This window comes from Salmo trutta, unplaced genomic scaffold (genome assembly GCF_901001165.1).
Source record: "Salmo trutta unplaced genomic scaffold, fSalTru1.1, whole genome shotgun sequence".
Taxonomy (NCBI): Eukaryota; Metazoa; Chordata; class Actinopteri; order Salmoniformes; family Salmonidae; genus Salmo; species Salmo trutta.
In genome coordinates, this window is record NW_021822992.1 from 209,641 (window position 1) to 229,380 (window position 19,740).

At 46.3% G+C, this 19,740-nt stretch overlaps 1 protein-coding gene across 1 annotated transcript in view; it reads right to left on the reverse strand.

Annotated features, from left to right (window-relative positions):
- LOC115187885 (CUB and sushi domain-containing protein 3-like) overlaps positions 1–19,740 on the reverse strand; it is a 1,475,978-nt gene that overhangs the window by 67,257 nt on the left and 1,388,981 nt on the right. The window contains 4 exon segments of the mRNA XM_029746934.1: positions 4,096–4,272; positions 8,619–8,801; positions 14,334–14,507; positions 15,415–15,600. Coding sequence (XP_029602794.1) covers positions 4,096–4,272; positions 8,619–8,801; positions 14,334–14,507; positions 15,415–15,600 — 720 coding nt within the window.

The following is a 19,740-nucleotide window of genomic DNA, read 5'->3' on the forward strand; positions in this document are numbered from 1 at the left end:
CTTGGCTTACTTTTGTTTATTATCTACTTCACTTGCTTTGGCAATGTTAACATATGTTTCCCATGCCAATAAAGCCCCATGAATTGGTGAGCGAGGAGAGGATGAGAGAGACAGAGAGAGAGAGAAAGAGAGAGAGAAAGAGCGAGCGAGGAGAGGATGAAAGAGAGAGAGAAAGAAAGAGACAGAGAGAGACAGAGAGAGAGACAGAGAGAGAAAGAGAGAAAGAGAGAGACAGAGAGAGAAAGAGAGAGATACAGAGCGAGAGAGGGACAGAGAGAGACAGGGAGAGACAGGGAGGGAGGGAGGGAGGGAGGGAGGGAGGGAGAGGCAGAGTTGAGAAGAGCAGCGGCAGCCTACATACAAAGTCTGTGTCTGAAATGGTACACTGCTATTCCTGATATAGTGCATTACTTATGGTACCCTGCTATTCCTGATATAGAGCATTACTTATGGTACCCTGCTATTCCTGATATAGAGCATTACTTATGGTATCCTGCTATTCCTGATATAGAGCATTACTTATGGTACCCTGCTATTCCTGATATAGAGCATTACTTATGGTAGCCTGCTATTCCTGATATAGAGCATTACTTATGGTATCCTGCTATTCCTGATATAGAGCATTACTTATGGTACCCTGCTATTCCTGATATAGAGCATTACTTATGGTATCCTGCTATTCCTGATATAGAGCATTACTTATGGTATCCTGCTATTCCTGATATAGAGCATTACTTATGGTACCCTGCTATTCCTGATATAGAGCATTACTTATGGTATCCTGCTATTCCTGATATAGAGCATTACTTATGGTATCCTGCTATTCCTGATATAGAGCATTACTTATGGTACCCTGCTATTCCTGATATAGAGCATTACTTATGGTACACTGCTATTGCTGATATAGAGCATTACTTATGGTACACTGCTATTCCTGATATAGAACATTACTTATGGTACCCTGCTATTCCTGATATAGAGCATTACTTATGGGACCCTGCTATTCCTAGAGAATAGGGTCGTCAACAGGACTGTTCTACATAGAGAATAGGGTCGTCAACAGGACTGTTCTACATAGGGAATAGGGTCGTCAACAGGACTGTTCTACATAGGGAATAGGGTCGTCAACAGGACTGTTCTACATAGAGAATAGGGTTGCATTGCAGATACAGACTTGAACGTTTCTGCCTGTCTGATCACTGTCTCAGAGCGACTAGAGAGGCTCCCTGGAAAGCATCACTTCTCTCCAGAGACTCATTTTGGTCTCAAATTGAAACCCTCCTCTCCCCTCCTCTCCCCTCCTCTCCCTCCACCTCCTCCCTCCTCCACCTCCTCCCTCCCTCCCCCTCCACCCTCCCTCCCTCCCCCTCCTCCTCCTCCACCTCCTCCTCTCTCTCCACCTCCTCCCTCCTCCTCCTCCACCTCCTCCTCCTCCTCCTCCCCTCTCCCTCCACCTCCCCCCTCCTCTCCCTCCACCTCCCCCCTCCTCTCCCTCCACCCCCCTCTCCCTCCACCTCCTCCTCCACCTCCTCCCTCCCCCTCCTCCTCTCCCTCCACCTCCTCCCTCCCCTCCTCCTCCTCCTCCTCCTCCCCTCCACCTCCCCCCTCCTCTCCCTCCACCTCCCCCCTCCTCTCCCTCCACCTCCTCCCTCCTCCTCCTCCCTCCCCCTCCCCCTCCTCCTCCTCCTCCTCCCCTCCACCTCCCCCCTCCTCTCCCTCCACCTCCCCCCTCCTCTCCCTCCACCTCCCCCTCCTCTCCCTCCACCTCCCCCCTCCTCTCCCTCCACCTCCTCCTCCACCTCCTCCCTCCCCCTCCTCCTCTCCCTCCACCTCCTCCCTCCCCTCCTCCTCCTCCTCCTCCTCCTCCTCCCCTCCACCTCCCCCCTCCTCTCCCTCCACCCCCCCTCCTCTCCCTCCACCTCCCCCCTCCTCTCCCTCCACCTCCCCCCTCCTCTCCCTCCACCTCCTCCCTCCTCCTCCTCCCTCCCCCTCCCCCTCCTCCTCCTCCTCCTCCCTCCACCCTCCTCTCCCTCCACCTCCCCCCTCCTCTCCCTCCACCTCCCCCCTCCTCTCCCTCCACCTCCTCCCTCCTCCTCCTCCCTCCCCCTCCTCCTCCTCCTCCTCCTCTCCTTCCTCCTCCCCCCCTCCTCCTCCTCCTCCTCTCCTTCCTCCTCCCCCCCCTCCTCCTCCTCCTCCTCCTCCTCTCCTTCCTCCTCCCCCCCTCCTCTCCCTCCACCTCCCCCTCCACCTCCTCCCCTCTCCCTCCTCCTCCCCCCCTCCTCCCCCTCCACCTCCCCCCTCCTCTCCCTCCACCTCCCCCCTCCTCTCCCTCCACCTCCTCCCTCCTCCTCCTCCCTCCACCTCCCCCCTCCTCTCCCTCCTCCCTCCCCCTCCACCTCCTCCCCTCTCCCTCCTCCTCCCCCCCTCCTCCCCCTCCACCTCCTCCCTTCTCCCTCCCCCTCCCCCCCTCCTCCCCCTCCACCTCCTCCCCTCTCCCTCCTCCTCCCCCCCTCCTCCCCCTCCACCTCCCCCTCCCTCCACCTCCCCCTCCTCCCCCTCCTCCCTCCCCCCCTCCTCCCCCTCCACCTCCCCCCTCCTCTCCCTCCCCCTCTCCCTCCTCCTCCTCCACCTTCCCCTCCCACTCCTCCCTCCTCCTCCTCCCCCCTCCTCTCCCTCCCCCTCTCCCCCTCCTCCCCCTCCACCTCCCCCCTCCTCTCCCCCCTCCTCCCCCTCCACCTCCCCCCTCCACCTCCCCCCTCCTCCTCCCCCCTCCTCCCTCCTCCCTCCTCCCTCCTCCCCCCTCCTCTCCCTCCTCCCCCCCTCCTCCTCCTCTTCCTCCCCTTATTCTATGTCTTGTCTGTACTTCAATCAGTCAGACACAAGAGTAATGATGCTCTGGGAGCATTTCTGTTAAAGAGTTATTATAGGGCAAATTGAATATAGATTGACACAACATAATTCAATTACAACATATGGGGCTCGTTACTGAAGATGAGTTTAGATAAAAGACAGTCTAACAGAGAGTGAGGACAACATCTACGGCCAGCTGCTATTTAGCATTTTGTATTACTGTAACACTACATCGTATCTTTGTATTCAATTCGTTTCAGTTCAGGATTACTAATAGACAGTTTTACTTTTCAGACATTTTGTTTGTCATTTCGGGTCAGTTAGGAGACGGTGCTGGACCAGGTAGCAGTAGTACTTACTGGTGCAGTTAGGAGACGGTGCCGGACCAGGTAGCAGTAGTACTTACTGGTGCAGTTAGGAGACGGTGCTGGACCAGGTAGCAGTAGTACTTACTGGTGCAGTTAGGAGACGGACCAGGTAGCAGTAGTACTTACTGGTGCAGTTAGGAGACGGACCAGGTAGCAGTAGTACTTATTGGTGCAGTTAGGAGACGGTGCTGGACCAGGTAGCAGTAGTACTTACTGGTGCTGTTAGGAGACGGACCAGGTAGCAGTAGTACTTACTGGTGCAGTTAGGAGACGGTGCTGGACCAGGTAGCAGTTGTACTTACTGGTGCAGTTAGGAGACGGTGCTGGACCAGGTAGCAGTAGTACTTACTGGTGCAGTTAGGAGACGGACCAGGTAGCAGTAGTACTTACTGGTGCAGTTAGGAGACGGACCAGGTAGCAGTAGTACTTACTGGTGCAGTTAGGAGACGGACCAGGTAGCAGTAGTACTTACTGGTGCAGTTAGGAGACGGTGCTGGACCAGGTAGCAGTAGTACTTACTGGTGCAGTTAGGAGACGGTGCTGGACCAGGTAGCAGTAGTACTTACTGGTGCAGTTAGGAGACGGACCAGGTAGCAGTAGTACTTACTGGTGCAGTTAGGAGACGGTGCTGGACCAGATAGCAGTAGTACTTACTGGTGCAGTTAGGAGACGGTGCCGGACCAGGTAGCAGTAGTACTTACTGGTGCAGTTAGGAGACGGACCAGGTAGCAGTAGTACTTACTGGTGCAGTTAGGAGACGGACCAGGTAGCAGTAGTACTTACTGGTGCAGTTAGGAGACGGTGCTGGACCAGGTAGCAGTAGTACTTACTGGTGCAGTGAGGAGACGGTGCTGGACCAGGTAGCAGTAGTACTTACTGGTGCAGTTAGGAGCGGTGCCGGACCAGGTGCCGTTGGCCAGACAGTGTCTGGTGGGCGTGCCTGAGAGGAGGTATCCGTCCATACAGGAGTAGACTACAGAGTGGGTGAAGGTCGTACCGTCGACCCGGAAAATACGGCCGTGAGCAGGGGTCCCCGGGTTACCACAGTGCACCGCTGGAGTGGAGGAGAGACATAGAGGGAGGGAGGGAGGGAGGGAGGGAGGGAGGGAGGGAGGGAGGGAGGGAGGGAGGGAGGGAGGGAGGGAGGGAGAAAGAAAGAACGAGAGACAGAGAGAGAGAACGAGAGACAGAAAGAGAGAGAACGAGAGACAGAAAGAGAGAGAACGAGAGACAGAAAGAGAGAACGAGAGACAGAGAGAGAGAGAACGAGAGACAGAAAGAGAGAACGAGAGACAGAAAGAGAGAGAACGAGAGACAGAAAGAGAGAACGAGAGACAGAGAGAGAGAGAACGAGAGACAGAAAGAGAGAACGAGAGACAGAAAGAGAGAACGAGAGACAGAAAGAGAGAGAACGAGAGACAGAAAGAGAGAGAACGAGAGACAGAGAGAGAGAACGAGAGACAGAGAGAGAGAACGAGAGACAGAAAGAGAGAGAACGAGAGACAGAAAGAGAGAACGAGAGACAGAGAGAGAGAGAACGAGAGACAGAAAGAGAGAACGAGAGACAGAGAGAGAGAGAACGAGAGACAGAAAGAGAGAGAACGAGAGACAGAAAGAGAGAGAACGAGAGACAGAGAGAGAGAGAACGAGAGACAGAAAGAGAGAGAACGAGAGACAGAGAGAGAGAGAACGAGAGACAGAAAGAGAGAGAACGAGAGACAGAAAGAGAGAGAACGAGAGACAGAGAGAGAGAGAGAGAGAGAACGAGAGACAGAGAGAGAGAACGAGAGACAGAAAGAGAGAACGAGAGACAGAGAGAGAGAGAGAGAGAACGAGAGACAGAGAGAGAGAACGAGAGACAGAAAGAGAGAACGAGAGACAGAGAGAGAGAGAGAGAACGAGAGACACAGAGAGAGAGAACGAGAGACAGAAAGAGAGAGAATGAGAGACAGAAAGAGAGAGAGAGAGAACGAGAGACAGAGAGAGAGAACGAGAGACAGAAAGAGAGAACGAGAGACAGAGAGAGAGAGAGAGAACGAGAGACAGAGAGAGAGAGAACGAGAGACAGAAAGAGAGAACGAGAGACAGAGAGAGAGAGAACGAGAGACAGAAAGAGAGAGAACGAGAGACAGAAAGAGAGAGAACGAGAGACAGAGAGAGAGAACGAGAGACAGAAAGAGAGAGAACGAGAGACAGAAAGAGAGAACGAGAGACAGAGAGAGAGAGAACGAGAGACAGAAAGAGAGAACGAGAGACAGAAAGAGAGAGAACGAGAGACAGAAAGAGAGAACGAGAGACAGAGAGAGAGAGAACGAGAGACAGAAAGAGAGAACGAGAGACAGAAAGAGAGAACGAGAGACAGAAAGAGAGAACGAGAGACAGAGAGAGAGAGAACGAGAGACAGAAAGAGAGAGAACGAGAGACAGAAAGAGAGAGAACGAGAGACAGAGAGAGAGAACGAGAGACAGAAAGAGAGAGAACGAGAGACAGAAAGAGAGAACGAGAGACAGAGAGAGAGAGAACGAGAGACAGAAAGAGAGAACGAGAGACAGAGAGAGAGAACGAGAGACAGAGAGAGAGAACGAGAGACAGAAAGAGAGAGAACGAGAGACAGAGAGAGAGAGAACGAGAGACAGAAGAGAGAGAGAGAGACAGAGAGAGAGAACGAGAGAGAAAGAGAGAACGAGAGACAGAGAGAGAGAGAGAGGAGAACGAGAGACAGAGAGAGAGAACGAGAGACAGAAAGAGAGAACGAGAGACAGAGAGAGAGAGAGAGAACGAGAGACAGAGAGAGAGAGAACGAGAGACAGAAAGAGAGAGAATGAGAGACAGAAAGAGAGAGAGAGAGAACGAGAGACAGAGAGAGAGAACGAGAGACAGAAAGAGAGAACGAGAGACAGAGAGAGAGAGAGAGAACGAGAGACAGAGAGAGAGAGAACGAGAGACAGAAAGAGAGAGAACGAGAGACAGAAAGAGAGAGAACGAGAGACAGAGAGAGAGAGAGAGAGAACGAGAGACAGAGAGAGAGAACGAGAGACAGAAAGAGAGAACGAGAGACAGAGAGAGAGAGAGAGAGAACGAGAGACAGAGAGAGAGAGAACGAGAGACAGAAAGAGAGAGAACGAGAGACAGAAAGAGAGAGAACGAGAGACAGAAAGAGAGAGAACGAGAGACAGAGAGAGAGAGAACGAGAGACAGAGAGAGAGAACGAGAGACAGAAAGAGAGAGAACGAGAGACAGAAAGAGAGAGAACGAGAGACAGAGAGAGAGAACGAGAGACAGAAAGAGAGAGAACGAGAGACAGAAAGAGAGAGAACGAGAGACAGAAAGAGAGAGAACGAGAGACAGAGAGAGAGAACGAGAGACAGAAAGAGAGAGAACGAGAGACAGAGAGAGAACGAGAGACAGAAAGAGAGAGAACGAGAGACAGAAAGAGAGAGAACGAGAGACAGAGTTAAGGAGGGTCAAGAACACTAATTGCTAAACACTGATCTAATGTCTTTCTAACGTCTGTCTAAAACATAAAATGTGACTCATCCAACCCAGATGATAATAAATGTCATGTTTGGTAGCAGGAAACTCAGAGAGGATTCTGTTCTGTTTCCCGGTGTTTCCACCCAGCACTTCATTATATTTCATTACCAAATGATTTGCCTTCTCAAATGACTTAATTGTCTGGAAAATTGTCAAATGATTTCTGAGGCAGGCAGCTAGGCTGTAGGGTGAGCTGGTAGGAAGGAAGGAGAGGTTTCCCCACTCAATCACTTCCTGACATGACGAGGCCACTGAAAGGGGTTGAACGTGCTCTGAATGTGTTTGGCTGTTATATAAGTAGTGCACTACATTTGACCAGAGCCCTATTGATCCTATCACATATGGTGCCATTTGGGATGCACCTTATTCAGCACCTTTCATTGCTGTGGACCCTGGTCGAAAGAAGTTCCCTATACGGAGAAAGTGTTTCGTTTTGGAACGGACAATATGTTCAATCTGTGGTAAATATCCCCCGCTGTTTCAGTAGATTACAAAGCACCGGGACGATACGCTCACATTGCTCTGAGGTTAAACGCCAGTCAAGCTCTTAGCTCAAAAGCTGAAGCAGAAACAGACAGAGTTCAGTCATGGAGAGGATCAACCCTGACAGGAATAGAGGATAAAACTAACCGTCTATAAATCAGTTCAGCTACAGGACACGTCGAGGCTAGAGTGGGTGAGCGGGGAGTTCCTGTCGTATTTAAAAAAAAATGGACATTTATGTCTCAACTGCCACCCTATTCTACCTTTTGACACAATGTAGTTCAAAGGTCATTAAATAGACAACAGCCGTGGTCGTTGTGTCTGTCAGGCTGACAGAGTTTATAACCGTCAGGGAGAAAGGCAAGGCTGTGTCAAGAGATTCTCTGCCATTTCCGGTCGAACCCCTGAGGCAATTTATGCACTGCAGCAGAGAAGTGGCCTGTGATTCAATATTTAAAATGTCATTAATCACATCAGAAGTTGCCTTGAGGCTGAAAAATAAAGGCTTTTACTAGGATTCTGGAAGCGAAGAAATATTGGTCGGTTGGCTTTGAGCGCTGTCTTTTTCTAAGGACAATGTGCTGCCGAAATATACTCATTTATAGCTAATTGCATTTTCATTGTTTGTGTGCTCCTGTGTGTGCCACTGTGCTCCTGCCTGTGCTCCTGTGTGTACCACTGTGCTCCTGCCTGTGCTCCTGTGTGTACCACTGTGCTCCTGCCTGTGCTCCTGTGTGTACCCCTGTGCTCCTGCCTGTGCTCCTGTGTGTACCCCTGTGCTCCTGCCAGTGCTCCTGTGTGTACCACTGTGCTCCTGCCAGTGCTCCTGTGTGTACCCCTGTGCTCCTGCCTGTGCTCCTGTGTGTACCACTGTGCTCCTGCCTGTGCTCCTGTGTGTACCACTGTGCTCCTGCATGTGCTCCTGTGTGTACCACTGTGCTCCTGCATGTGCTCCTGTGTGTACCACTGTGCTCCTGCCAGTGCTCCTGTGTGTACCACTGTGCTCCTGCATGTGCTCCTGTGTGTACCACTGTGCTCCTGCCTGTGCTCCTGTGTGTACCACTGTGCTCCTGCCTGTGCTCCTGTGTGTACCCCTGTGCTCCTGCCTGTGCTCCTGTGTGTACCACTGTGCTCCTGTGTGTACCACTGTGCTCCTGCCTGTGCTCCTGTGTGTACCACTGTGCTCCTGTGTGTACCACTGTGCTCCTGTGTGTACCACTGTGCTCCTGCCTGTGCTCCTGTGTGTACCACTGTGCTCCTGCCAGTGCTCCTGTGTGTACCACTGTGCTCCTGCCTACTGTAAACCATTAGATACATCCAATCTCCATGCTCATGTCTCTAAACATGCAGTGTCCCATCCCTGTCCGGTCCATGAAGCCTCACGTTTGCAGAAGGGCTGTCTCCCAGACCAGGTTCCATTGGGAAAGCAGATCCTCTCAGCTGAGCCGTACAGTGTGTGTCCCACAGCGCAGGTGAAGCGGACTTTACTACGCAGATGGAAGTTGCTGGCCTCTCTGCTTGCATGGACGGGCGTACCAGGGTCCCCACAGCTGCCTACAGAGTCTCCTACACAGGACAGAGAGAGAGAGAGACACAGAATGAACTGGACTGCTCAGTCTGCATTTGACTTGACTTCTCGGTCTGCATTTGACTTGACTTCTCAGTCTGCATTTGACTTGACTGATCAGTCTGCATTTGACTTGACTTCTCGGTCTGCATTTGACTTGACTTCTCGGTCTGCATTTGACTTGACTCCTCAGTCTACATTCCAAAGGGAGCCCTTTTCCTCATATAGTGCACTACTTTAGACCAGGGCCCTATTCCCTATATAGTGCACTACTTTAGACCAGGGCCCTATTCCCTATGTAGTGCACTACTTTAGATCAGGGCCATATTCCCTATATAGTGCACTACTTTAGACCAGGGCCCTATTCCCTATGTAGTGCACTACTTTAGACCAGGGCCATATTCCCTATATAGTACACTGCGGGTCCTGATCAAACGTAGTGCCCTATATAGGGAATAGGGTTCCATTTGGGGCGCAGCCTCAGTGTAAAGTGCTGTTGGAAGAGGCAGTACAAAACGATGCAACAATGAACATTTGCCTTGGAGCCAGTAACCTCAGGAACCTCATTCCAGCTGACATGATGTCATTGTAAGTAAGAATTTGTTTTTAAATGACTTGACCAGTTAAATAAAGATTAATAAAATACAAAAACATAAGAACCCAGACAGGTGGAGATAACAGACAGGTGGAGATAACAGACAGGTAGATAACAGACAGGTGTAGTTAACAGACAGGTGTAGTTAACAGACAGGTGTAGATAACAGACAGGTGGAGATAACAGACAGGTGTAGATAACAGACAGGTGTAGATAACAGACAGGTGTAGATAACAGACAGGTGGAGATAACAGACAGGTGTAGATAACAGACAGGTGTAGATAACAGACAGGTAGATAACAGACAGGTGTAGATAACAGACAGGTGTAGATAACAGACAGGTGTAGATAACAGGCAGGTAGATAACAGACAGGTAGATAACAGACAGGTAGATAACAGGCAGGTAGATAACAGACAGGTGGAGTTAACAGACAGGTGTAGATAACAGACAGGTGTAGATAACAGGCAGGTAGATAACAGACAGGTAGATAACAGACAGGTAGATAACAGGCAGGTAGATAACAGACAGGTGGAGATAACAGACAGGTGTAGATAACAGACAGGTGTAGATAACAGACAGGTGTAGATAACAGACAGGTGGAGATGACAGACAGGTGGAGATAACAGACAGGTGTAGATAACAGACAGGTGGAGATGACAGACAGGTGGAGATAACAGACAGGTAGATAACAGACAGGTGTAGTTAACAGACAGGTGTAGTTAACAGACAGGTGTAGATAACAAACAGGTGTAGATAACAGACAGGTGGAGATAACAGACAGGTGTAGATAACAGACAGGTGTAGATAACAGACAGGTGGAGATAACAGACAGGTGTAGATAACAGACAGGTGGAGTTAACAGACAGGTGTAGATAACAGACAGGTGGAGATAACAGACAGGTGTAGATAACAGACAGGTGGAGATAACAGACAGGTGTAGATAACAGACAGGTAGATAACAGGCAGGTGTAGATAACAGACAGGTAGATAACAGACAGGTGTAGATAACAGACAGGTAGATAACAGGCAGGTGTAGATAACAGACAGGTAGATAACAGGCAGGTGTAGATAACAGACAGGTGTAGATAACAGACAGGTAGATAACAGACAGGTGTAGATAACAGACAGGTGTAGATAACAGGCAGGTGTAGATAACAGGCAGGTGTAGATAACAGACAGGTAGATAACAGACAGGTGTAGATAACAGACAGGTGTAGATAACAGACAGGTGTAGATAACAGGCAGGTGTAGATAACAGACAGGTGTAGATAACAGATAGGTGTAGATAACAGACAGGTGGAGATAATAGACAGGTGTAGATAACAGACAGGTGTAGATAACAGACAGGTGTAGATAACAGACAGGTGTAGATAACAGACAGGTGTAGTTAACAGACGGGTGTAGATAACAGACAGGTGGAGTTAACAGACAGGTGTAGATAACAGACAGGTGTAGATAACAGACAGGTAGATAAAAGGCAGGTGTAGATAACAAACAGGTGTAGATAACAGACAGGTGGAGATAACAGACAGGTGTAGATAACAGACAGGTGTAGATAACAGACAGGTAGATAACAGACAGGTGTAGATAACAGACAGGTGTAGATAACAGACAGGTGTAGATAACAGACAGGTGTAGATAACAGACAGGTAGATAACAGACAGGTGGAGATAACAGACAGGTGTAGATAACAGACAGGTGTAGATAACAGACAGGTGTAGATAACAGACAGGTAGATAACAGACAGGTGTAGATAACAGACAGGTGTAGATAACAGACAGGTGTAAATAACAGACAGGTGTAGATAACAGACAGGTGGAGATAACAGACAGGTGTAGATAACAGACAGGTGTAGATAACAGACAGGTGTAGATAACAGACAGGTAGATAACAGACAGGTGTAGATAACAGACAGGTGTAGATAACAGACAGGTGTAAATAACAGACAGGTGTAGATAACAGACAGGTAGATAACAGACAGGTGTAGATAACAGACAGGTAGATAACAGACAGGTGTAGATAACAGACAGGTGTAGATAACAGACAGGTGTAGATAACAGACAGGTAGATAACAGACAGGTGTAGATAACAGACAGGTGGAGATAACAGACAGGTGTAGATAACAGACAGGTGTAGATAACAGACAGGTGTAGATAACAGACAGGTAGATAACAGACAGGTGTAGATAACAGACAGGTGGAGATAACAGACAGGTGTAGATAACAGACAGGTGTAGATAACAGACAGGTGGAGTTAACAGACAGGTAGATAACAGGCAGGTGTAGATAACAGACAGGTGGAGTTAACAGACAGGTGTAGATAACAGGTGAATCAGAGGTACGTTGTGAGTGGTCTAGCTTTCACATTAACCTGAACTTTCCTAGGAAGCAGTAACAGATGCAGTGTTAGAGTGTTACCCTGGCTCGGTCCCTAATGGCACCCGATTCCCTACGTAGTGCACTACTTGGTCTAAGGTAGTGCACTACGTAGGGAATAGGATGCCATTTGTGACACACCCGAAACCTCAGTCTTTGCAAACGAATTAGTGGAGGCGCTTTATGGTAGCTTAATTTTCCCCCATTAAAAAGCTTCCCCAGTGGAAAACTGGGACATGTTCCCTTCTGAAGCTGAGGAGGAGGAGGAGAGAGGAGAGAAGGAGGGGAAGACAGGAGAGGAGGAGAGGAGAGGAGGAGGGGAAGAGAGAATGAGTGTGACTGATCCCATCTTCTGAACATGTCATATTGTAATGAAGAACAGAACAAGTCAAACAGAGCAGATCAGAGCACAACGAGAGAGAGAGAAAGCGAGAGAGAAAGAGAGAGAGAGAGAGAGAGAGAGAGAGAGAGAGAGAGAGAGAGCGAGAGAGAGCGAGTCAGTCCAATACACAAGGGATATCTCCAACGCAGCAGACTACACTACACCCACAAATGTGTCTTCTCTCTCTCTTAAAAGTGAAAGAGCAAAACATATCTGAAATTAAGAGAAAAAAATGGCTTCAGGAAAGAAAGTCTGAAAAAGACTATCAACACCGAATCATTCACTATGTAGCTAGCTGTGTATATACATTCACTATGTAGCTAGCTGTGTATATGCATTCACTATGTAGCTAGCTGTGTATATACATTCACTATGTAGCTAGCTGTGTATATACATTCACTATGTAGCTAGCTGTGTATATGCATTCACTATGTAGCTAGCTGCGTATATACATTCACTATGTAGCTAGCTGTGTATATACATTCACTATGTAGCTAGCTGTGTTTATACATTCACTATGTAGCTAACTGTGTATATACATTCACTATGTAGCTAGCTGTGTATATACATTCACTATGTAGCTAGCTGTGTATATGCATTCACTATGTAGCTAGCTGCGTATATACATTCACTATGTAGCTAGCTGTGTATATACATTCACTATGTAGCTAGCTGTGTTTATACATTCACTATGTAGCTAGCTGTGTATATACATTCACTATGTAGCTAACTGTGTATATACATTCACTATGTAGCTAGCTGTGTATATACATTCACTATGTAGCTAGCTGTGTATATGCATTCACTATGTAGCTAGCTGCGTATATACATTCACTATGTAGCTAGCTGTGTATATACATTCACTATGTAGCTAGCTGTGTATGTACATTCACTATGTAGCTAGCTGTGTATATACATTCACTATGTAGCTAGCTGTGTATATACATTCACTATGTAGCTAACTGTGTATATACATACACTATGTAGCTAACTGTGTATATACATACACTATGTAGCTAACTGTGTATATAAATACACTATGTAGCTAGCTGTGTATACACATACACTATGTAGCTAGCTGTGTATATACATACACTATGTAGCTAGCTGTGTATATACATTCACTATGTAGCTAACTGTGTATATACATTCACTATGTAGCTAGCCGTTTATATACATTCACTATGGCTCTAGCTGTGTATATACATTGACAAGTTTAATTTTTAACATTTTATTTCCCCTTTCTAAATCAAATAAACATCAAGGTGAACAGTCTCCGTGACAACCTGGAGAAGCTGCTCATAGAACATATAAATTCCCTGAACAGTGAGGTATGGGTCCTTCCTTGAACAGTGAGGTATGGGTCCTTCCCTGAACAGTGAGGTATGGGTCCTTCCCTGAACAGTGAGGTATGGGTCCTTTCCTTGACAGTGAGGTATGGGTCCTTCCCTGAACAGTGAGGTATGGCTCCTTCCCTGAACAGTGAGGTATGGGTCCTTCCCTGGACAGTGAGGTATGGGTCCTTCCCTGAACAGTGAGGTATGGGTCCTTCCCTGAACAGTGAGGTAATGGTCCTTCCCTGAACAGTGAGGTATGGGGCCTTCCCTGAACAGTGAGGTAATGGTCCTTCCCTGAACAGTGAGGTATGGGTCCTTCCCTGAACAGTGAGGTATGGGTCCTTCCCTGAACAGTGAGGTAATGGGTCCTTCCCTGAACAGTGAGGTATGGGTCCTTCCCTGAACAGTGAGGTATGGGTCCTTCCCTGAACAGTGAGGTATGGGTCCTTACCTGAACAGTGAGGTATGGGTCCTTCCCTGAACAGTGAGGTATGGGTCCTTCCCTGAACAGTGAGGTATGGGTCCTTCCCTGAACAGTGAGGTATGGGTCCTTCCCTGAACAGTGAGGTATGGGTCCTTACCTGAACAGTGAGGTATGGGTCCTTACCTGAACAGTGAGGTAATTGTCCTTCCCTGAACAGTGAGGTAATGGTCCTTACCTGAACAGTGAGGTATGGGTCCTTCCCTGAACAGTGAGGTATGGGTCCTTCCCTGAACAGTGAGTTATGGGTCCTTACCTGAACAGTGAGGTATGGGTCCTTCCCTGAACAGTGAGGTATGGGTCCTTCCCTGAAGAGTGAGGTAATGGTCCTTACCTGAACAGTGAGGTAATTGTCCTTACCTGAACAGTGAGGTATGGGGCCGCTCCAGTGTCCATTGATTTGACAGGTGAGTGATGACTCTCCAATCAGCTCTCTGTCCCCTGAACAGGAGTACTGCACCGTGGAGCCAAACGAGAACTTTTCCCCAACCATGGTACCGTAGGGAGGAGAGCCAGGGTTCCCACAGTCCTCCTCTATAAGACACAATAACATTTCCCATAGCCAACAGTCAGCTTTTTATGGCTCATTAACATTGTTTACGTCCCAAATGGCACCCTATTCCTTATGTAGTGCACTACTTTTAACTACAGCCCTATTGCCCCTATATAAGGAATGGGGTTCCATTTGGGATGTAGTCATCACTAACACAACACTCTTAGAATAAAAAGGGTTCCAAAAGGGTTCTTTGGCCGTCATCATAGGAGAATCCTTTTTGGTTCCAGGTAGAACTCTTTTGGGTTCCATGTAGAACCCTCTGTGGAAAGGGTTCTAACGTTTTTTTAAAGAGATACTGTAGGTCAGTATAACCATTACAGTCAGCCCTTATTAGGTCATTAGCATTTAGACAGACATTGGTTACACACATTTGGAACCTATACAAATCAAGTTCATTAAGGATAAAACGCATGGCTAGAAAGAACAACAGGTAGATCATGGAGAAATGCTATGATGAATGTCACTTACAGCAAAAGATAAGTACTATTGCACAATACATGTGAACTGTGCATCAGCCCTTGGTGTGACTAGGCTGCCTTTTTCTCTCTAGTCTCCTCCTGCACCTCAGTAGCTGTGGGTGTATGGCACAGATGTAGGATCTTAATTTGACCTGTATTGTGGCAGCAAAATAATCCTGCAGCAACAGGATTTGAATGTTTAGTCCATCATGTTGATTGATCGAGGGGGGGGGGGGGGGGGGGGTCAAAACGAGGCCACATGAAAAGTGGAATACTGTTAATACAACCGTGTGACAGAGCCGGTTTTCAGTGAATTTATGTAAATCACGAAACTCATCTGCTTTTCCTCAGCAACAAAAACAGTGATCAAATTAAGATCCTACATCTGTAGCTTGAACAAGTTGTGAAGAGAAAACAGACAACGTACCAAGACACTCGGGTAGAGGTTTGTCCCAGTGGCCAATAGGTTGACAGGTCAGCGCAGAGGAACCAAACAGGTAGTATCCAGGGTTACAGGTGTAGAACACCACACTGCCCAGCGTGAAGTTACCGTGCTCTATCTTACTCTCTCTGATAGAGTTAGCTGGGATGCCTGGGTCTGTGCAGTTTACCACTGGATGGAAATAAAACACACATAGAATTATTAGCATTATATCATTGTTAATACAACGATATCGATAATAACTGTTGGTCAAAACTAAGGTATGAATTAATAACTATTGTCAAAACGACTATCAATATCAACTATTGTCAAAACTACTGTATCAATATCAACTATTGTCAAAACTATTGTATCAATATCAACTATTGTCAAAACGACTGTATCAATATCAACTACTGTCAAAACTACTGTATCAATATCAACTATTGTCAAAACTATTGTATCAATATCAACTATTGTCAAAACGACTATCAATAACAACTATTGTCAAAACTATTGTATCAATATCAACTATTGTCAAAACTACTGTATCAATAACAACTATTGTCAAAACTATTGTATCAATATCAACTATTGTCAAAACTACTGTATCAATATCAACTATTGTCAAAACTACTGTATCAATAACAACTATTGTCAAAACTACTGTATCAATATCAACTATTGGTCAAAACTACTGTATCAATATCAACTATTGTCAAAACTATTGTATCAATAACAACTATTGTCAAAACTACTGTATCAATATCAACTATTGTCAAAACTATTGTATCAATAACTATTGTCAAAACTATTGTATCAATATCAACTATTGTCAAAACTACTGTATCAATATCAACTATTGTCAAAACTATTGTATCAATAACAACTATTGTCAAAACTACTGTATCAATATCAACTATTGTCAAAACTATTGTATCAATAACTATTGTCAAAACTATTGTATCAATATCAACTATTGTCAAAACTACTGTATCAATATCAACTATTGTCAAAACTATTGTATCAATAACAACTATTGTCAAAACTACTGTATCAATAACAACTATTGTCAAAACTACTGTATCAATATCAACTATTGTCAAAACTATTGTATCAATAACTATTGTCAAAACTATTGTATCAATATCAACTATTGTCAAAACTATTGTATCAATAACAACTATTGTCAAAACTATTGTATCAATATCAACTATTGTCAAAACTACTGTATCAATATCAACTATTGTCAAAACTACTGTATCAATATCAACTATTGTCAAAACTATTGTATCAATAACAACTATTGTCAAAACTATTGTATCAATATCAACTATTGTCAAAACTACTGTATCAATATCAACTATTGTCAAAACTACTGTATCAATAACAACTATTGTCAAAACTATTGTATCAATAACAACTATTGTCAAAACTACTGTATCAATATCAACTATTGTCAAAACTATGTCAATATTTCCCTCCTAGCCTGGTCTCAGATCCGTTTGTACTGTCTTGACTACTCCTAGAAAGCACAAACAGATCTGGGACCAGGCTACAACTTCCCTAATGAATGTATATATTTTCCTATCAACCATGGTCATACCATAGATCTAACTGTGGGAAGCTCATCCAGTACAGTGTATTCCATCTGGCTGAGCTAGTCATTAGAAAGTGCTATCTGTGTTATCTGTCAAGTGTCGTCTGTGTTCAATTGCCAGTTAATAATAGAATCGCTGAAATGACACAATTCGCAGCCTGCTCCTGTTTATACTGTGAATAGCTTATCTGCACTTGATGTACCCGTGCTATATTATTAAGTATTTTAAATACTAATGATGCTTAAAATGACTAATTTATTTTCCAGAGATTTACTGTCAGACGTCTGTGCTCTGCTGTTTCTGTAGCCAATGACACGCTTTGAAAGGCGGGTCATGTCTCACATCAACACCATCATCCCAGAGACCCTAGACCCACTCCAATTCGCATACCGCCCCAACAGATCCACAGATGACACAATCTCTATTGCACTCCACACTGGCCCTTTCCCACCTGGACAAAAGGAACACCTACGTGAGAATGCTATTTATTGACTACAGCTCAGCGTTCAACACCATAGTGCCCTCAAAGCTCATCACTAAGCTAAGGATCCTGGGACTAAACACCTCCCTCTGCAACTGGATCCTGGACTTCCTGACGGGCCGCCCTCAGGTGGTAAGGGGGCCATGCTGACCCTCAACACGGGGGCCCCGCAGTGCGTGTTTAGTCCCCTTCTGTACTCCCTGTTCACCCGCGACTCCAACACCATCATTACGTTGGGGCGGCAGGTAGCCTAGTGGTTAGAGGGGGGAGGCAGGTAGCCTAGTGGTTAGAGTGTTGGGCCAGTAACCGAAAGGTTGCTAGATCGAATCCCCGAACTGACAAGGTAAAAATCTGTCGTTCTGCCCCTGAACAAGGCAGTTAACCCACTGTTCCTAGAATGTCATTGTAAATAAGAATTTGTTCTTAACTGACTTTCCTGGTTAAATAAAAGTTAAATGAAATAAATAAATAAAAAAGTTTGCCAACACGACTGTGGTAGGCCTGATCACAGACGACAATGAGATGACGATGAGCCTATAGGGAGGAGGTCAGAGACCTGGCCGTGTGGTGCCAGGACATCAACCTCTCCCTCAACGTGAGCAAGACAAAGGAGATGATTGTGGACTACAGGAAAAGGAGGACCGAGCACGCCCCCATTCTCATCGACGGGGCTGCAGTGGAGCGGGTCGAGAGCTTCAAGTTCCTTGGTGTCCACATCACTAAGAACCTATCATGGTCCAAACACACCAAGACAGTCGTGAGGAGGGCACGACAACGTCTCTTCCCACTCAGGAGGCTGACAAGACTTGGCATGGGTTCTCAGATCCTCAAAACGTTCTACAGCTGCACCAACGAGAGCATCCTGACATGGTTTCATCACCGTTTGGTATGGCAACTACTCGGCTTCCGACCGCAAGGCGCTACAGAAGGTTGTGCGAACGGCCCAGTACATCACTGGGGCCAAGCTTCCAGCCATCCAGGACCTCTATACCAGGCGGTGTCAGAGGAAGGCCCTGAGTCCCTACCAGGACTATTTACATTGACCCCCTTATCTTGTTATTATTATTGTTTTGTTTTTTGCACTTTCTTGCACAGGCTCTACTCACACTCACTGTACACACACACACACACACACTTTCACACTCTTCACATATACTGCTGTTACTGTCTATTATCTATCCTTTACCCCTACCTACAGTATACTGCTGTTACTGTCTATTATCTATCCTTTACCCCTACCTACAGTATACTGCTGTTACTGTCTATTATCTATCCTTTACCCCTACCTACAGTATACTGCTGTTACTGTCTATTATCTATCCTTTACCCCTACCTACAGTATACTGCTGTTACTGTCTATTATCTATCCTTTACCCCTACCTACAGTATACTGCTGTTACTGTCTATTATCTATCCTTTACCCCTACCTACAGTATACTGCTGCTACTGTCTATTATCTATCCTTTACCCCTACCTACAGTATACTGCTGTTACTGTGTATTATCTATCCTTTACCCCTACCTACAGTATACTGCTGTTACTGTCTATTATCTATCCTTTACCCCTACCTGCAGTATACTGCTGTTACTGTCTATTATCTATCCTTTACCCCTACCTACAGTATACTGCTGTTACTGTCTATTATCTATCCTTTACCCCTACCTACAGTATACTGCTGTTACTGTCTATTATCTATCCTTTACCCCTACCTACAGTATACTGCTGTTACTGTCTATTATCTATCCTTTACCCCTACCTACAGTATACTGCTGTTACTGTCTATTATCTATCCTTTACCCCTACCTACAGTATACTGCTGTTACTGTCTATTATCTATCCTTTACCCCTACCTACAGTATACTGCTGTTACTGTCTATTATCTATCCTATACCCCTACCTACAGTATACTGCTGTTACTGTCTATTATCTATCCTTTACCCCTACCTACAGTATACTGCTGTTACTGTCTATTATCTATCCTTTACCCCTACCTACAGTATACTGCTGTTACTGTCTATTATCTATCCTTTACCCCTACCTACAGTATACTGCTGTTACTGTCTATTATCTATCCTTTACCCCTACCTACAGTATACTGCTGTTACTGGCTATTATCTATCCTTTACCCCTACCTACAGTATACTGCTGTTACTGTCTATTATCTATCCTTTACCCCTACCTACAGTATACTGCTGCTACTGTCTATTATCTATCCTTTACCCCTACCTACAGTATACTGCTGTTACTGTC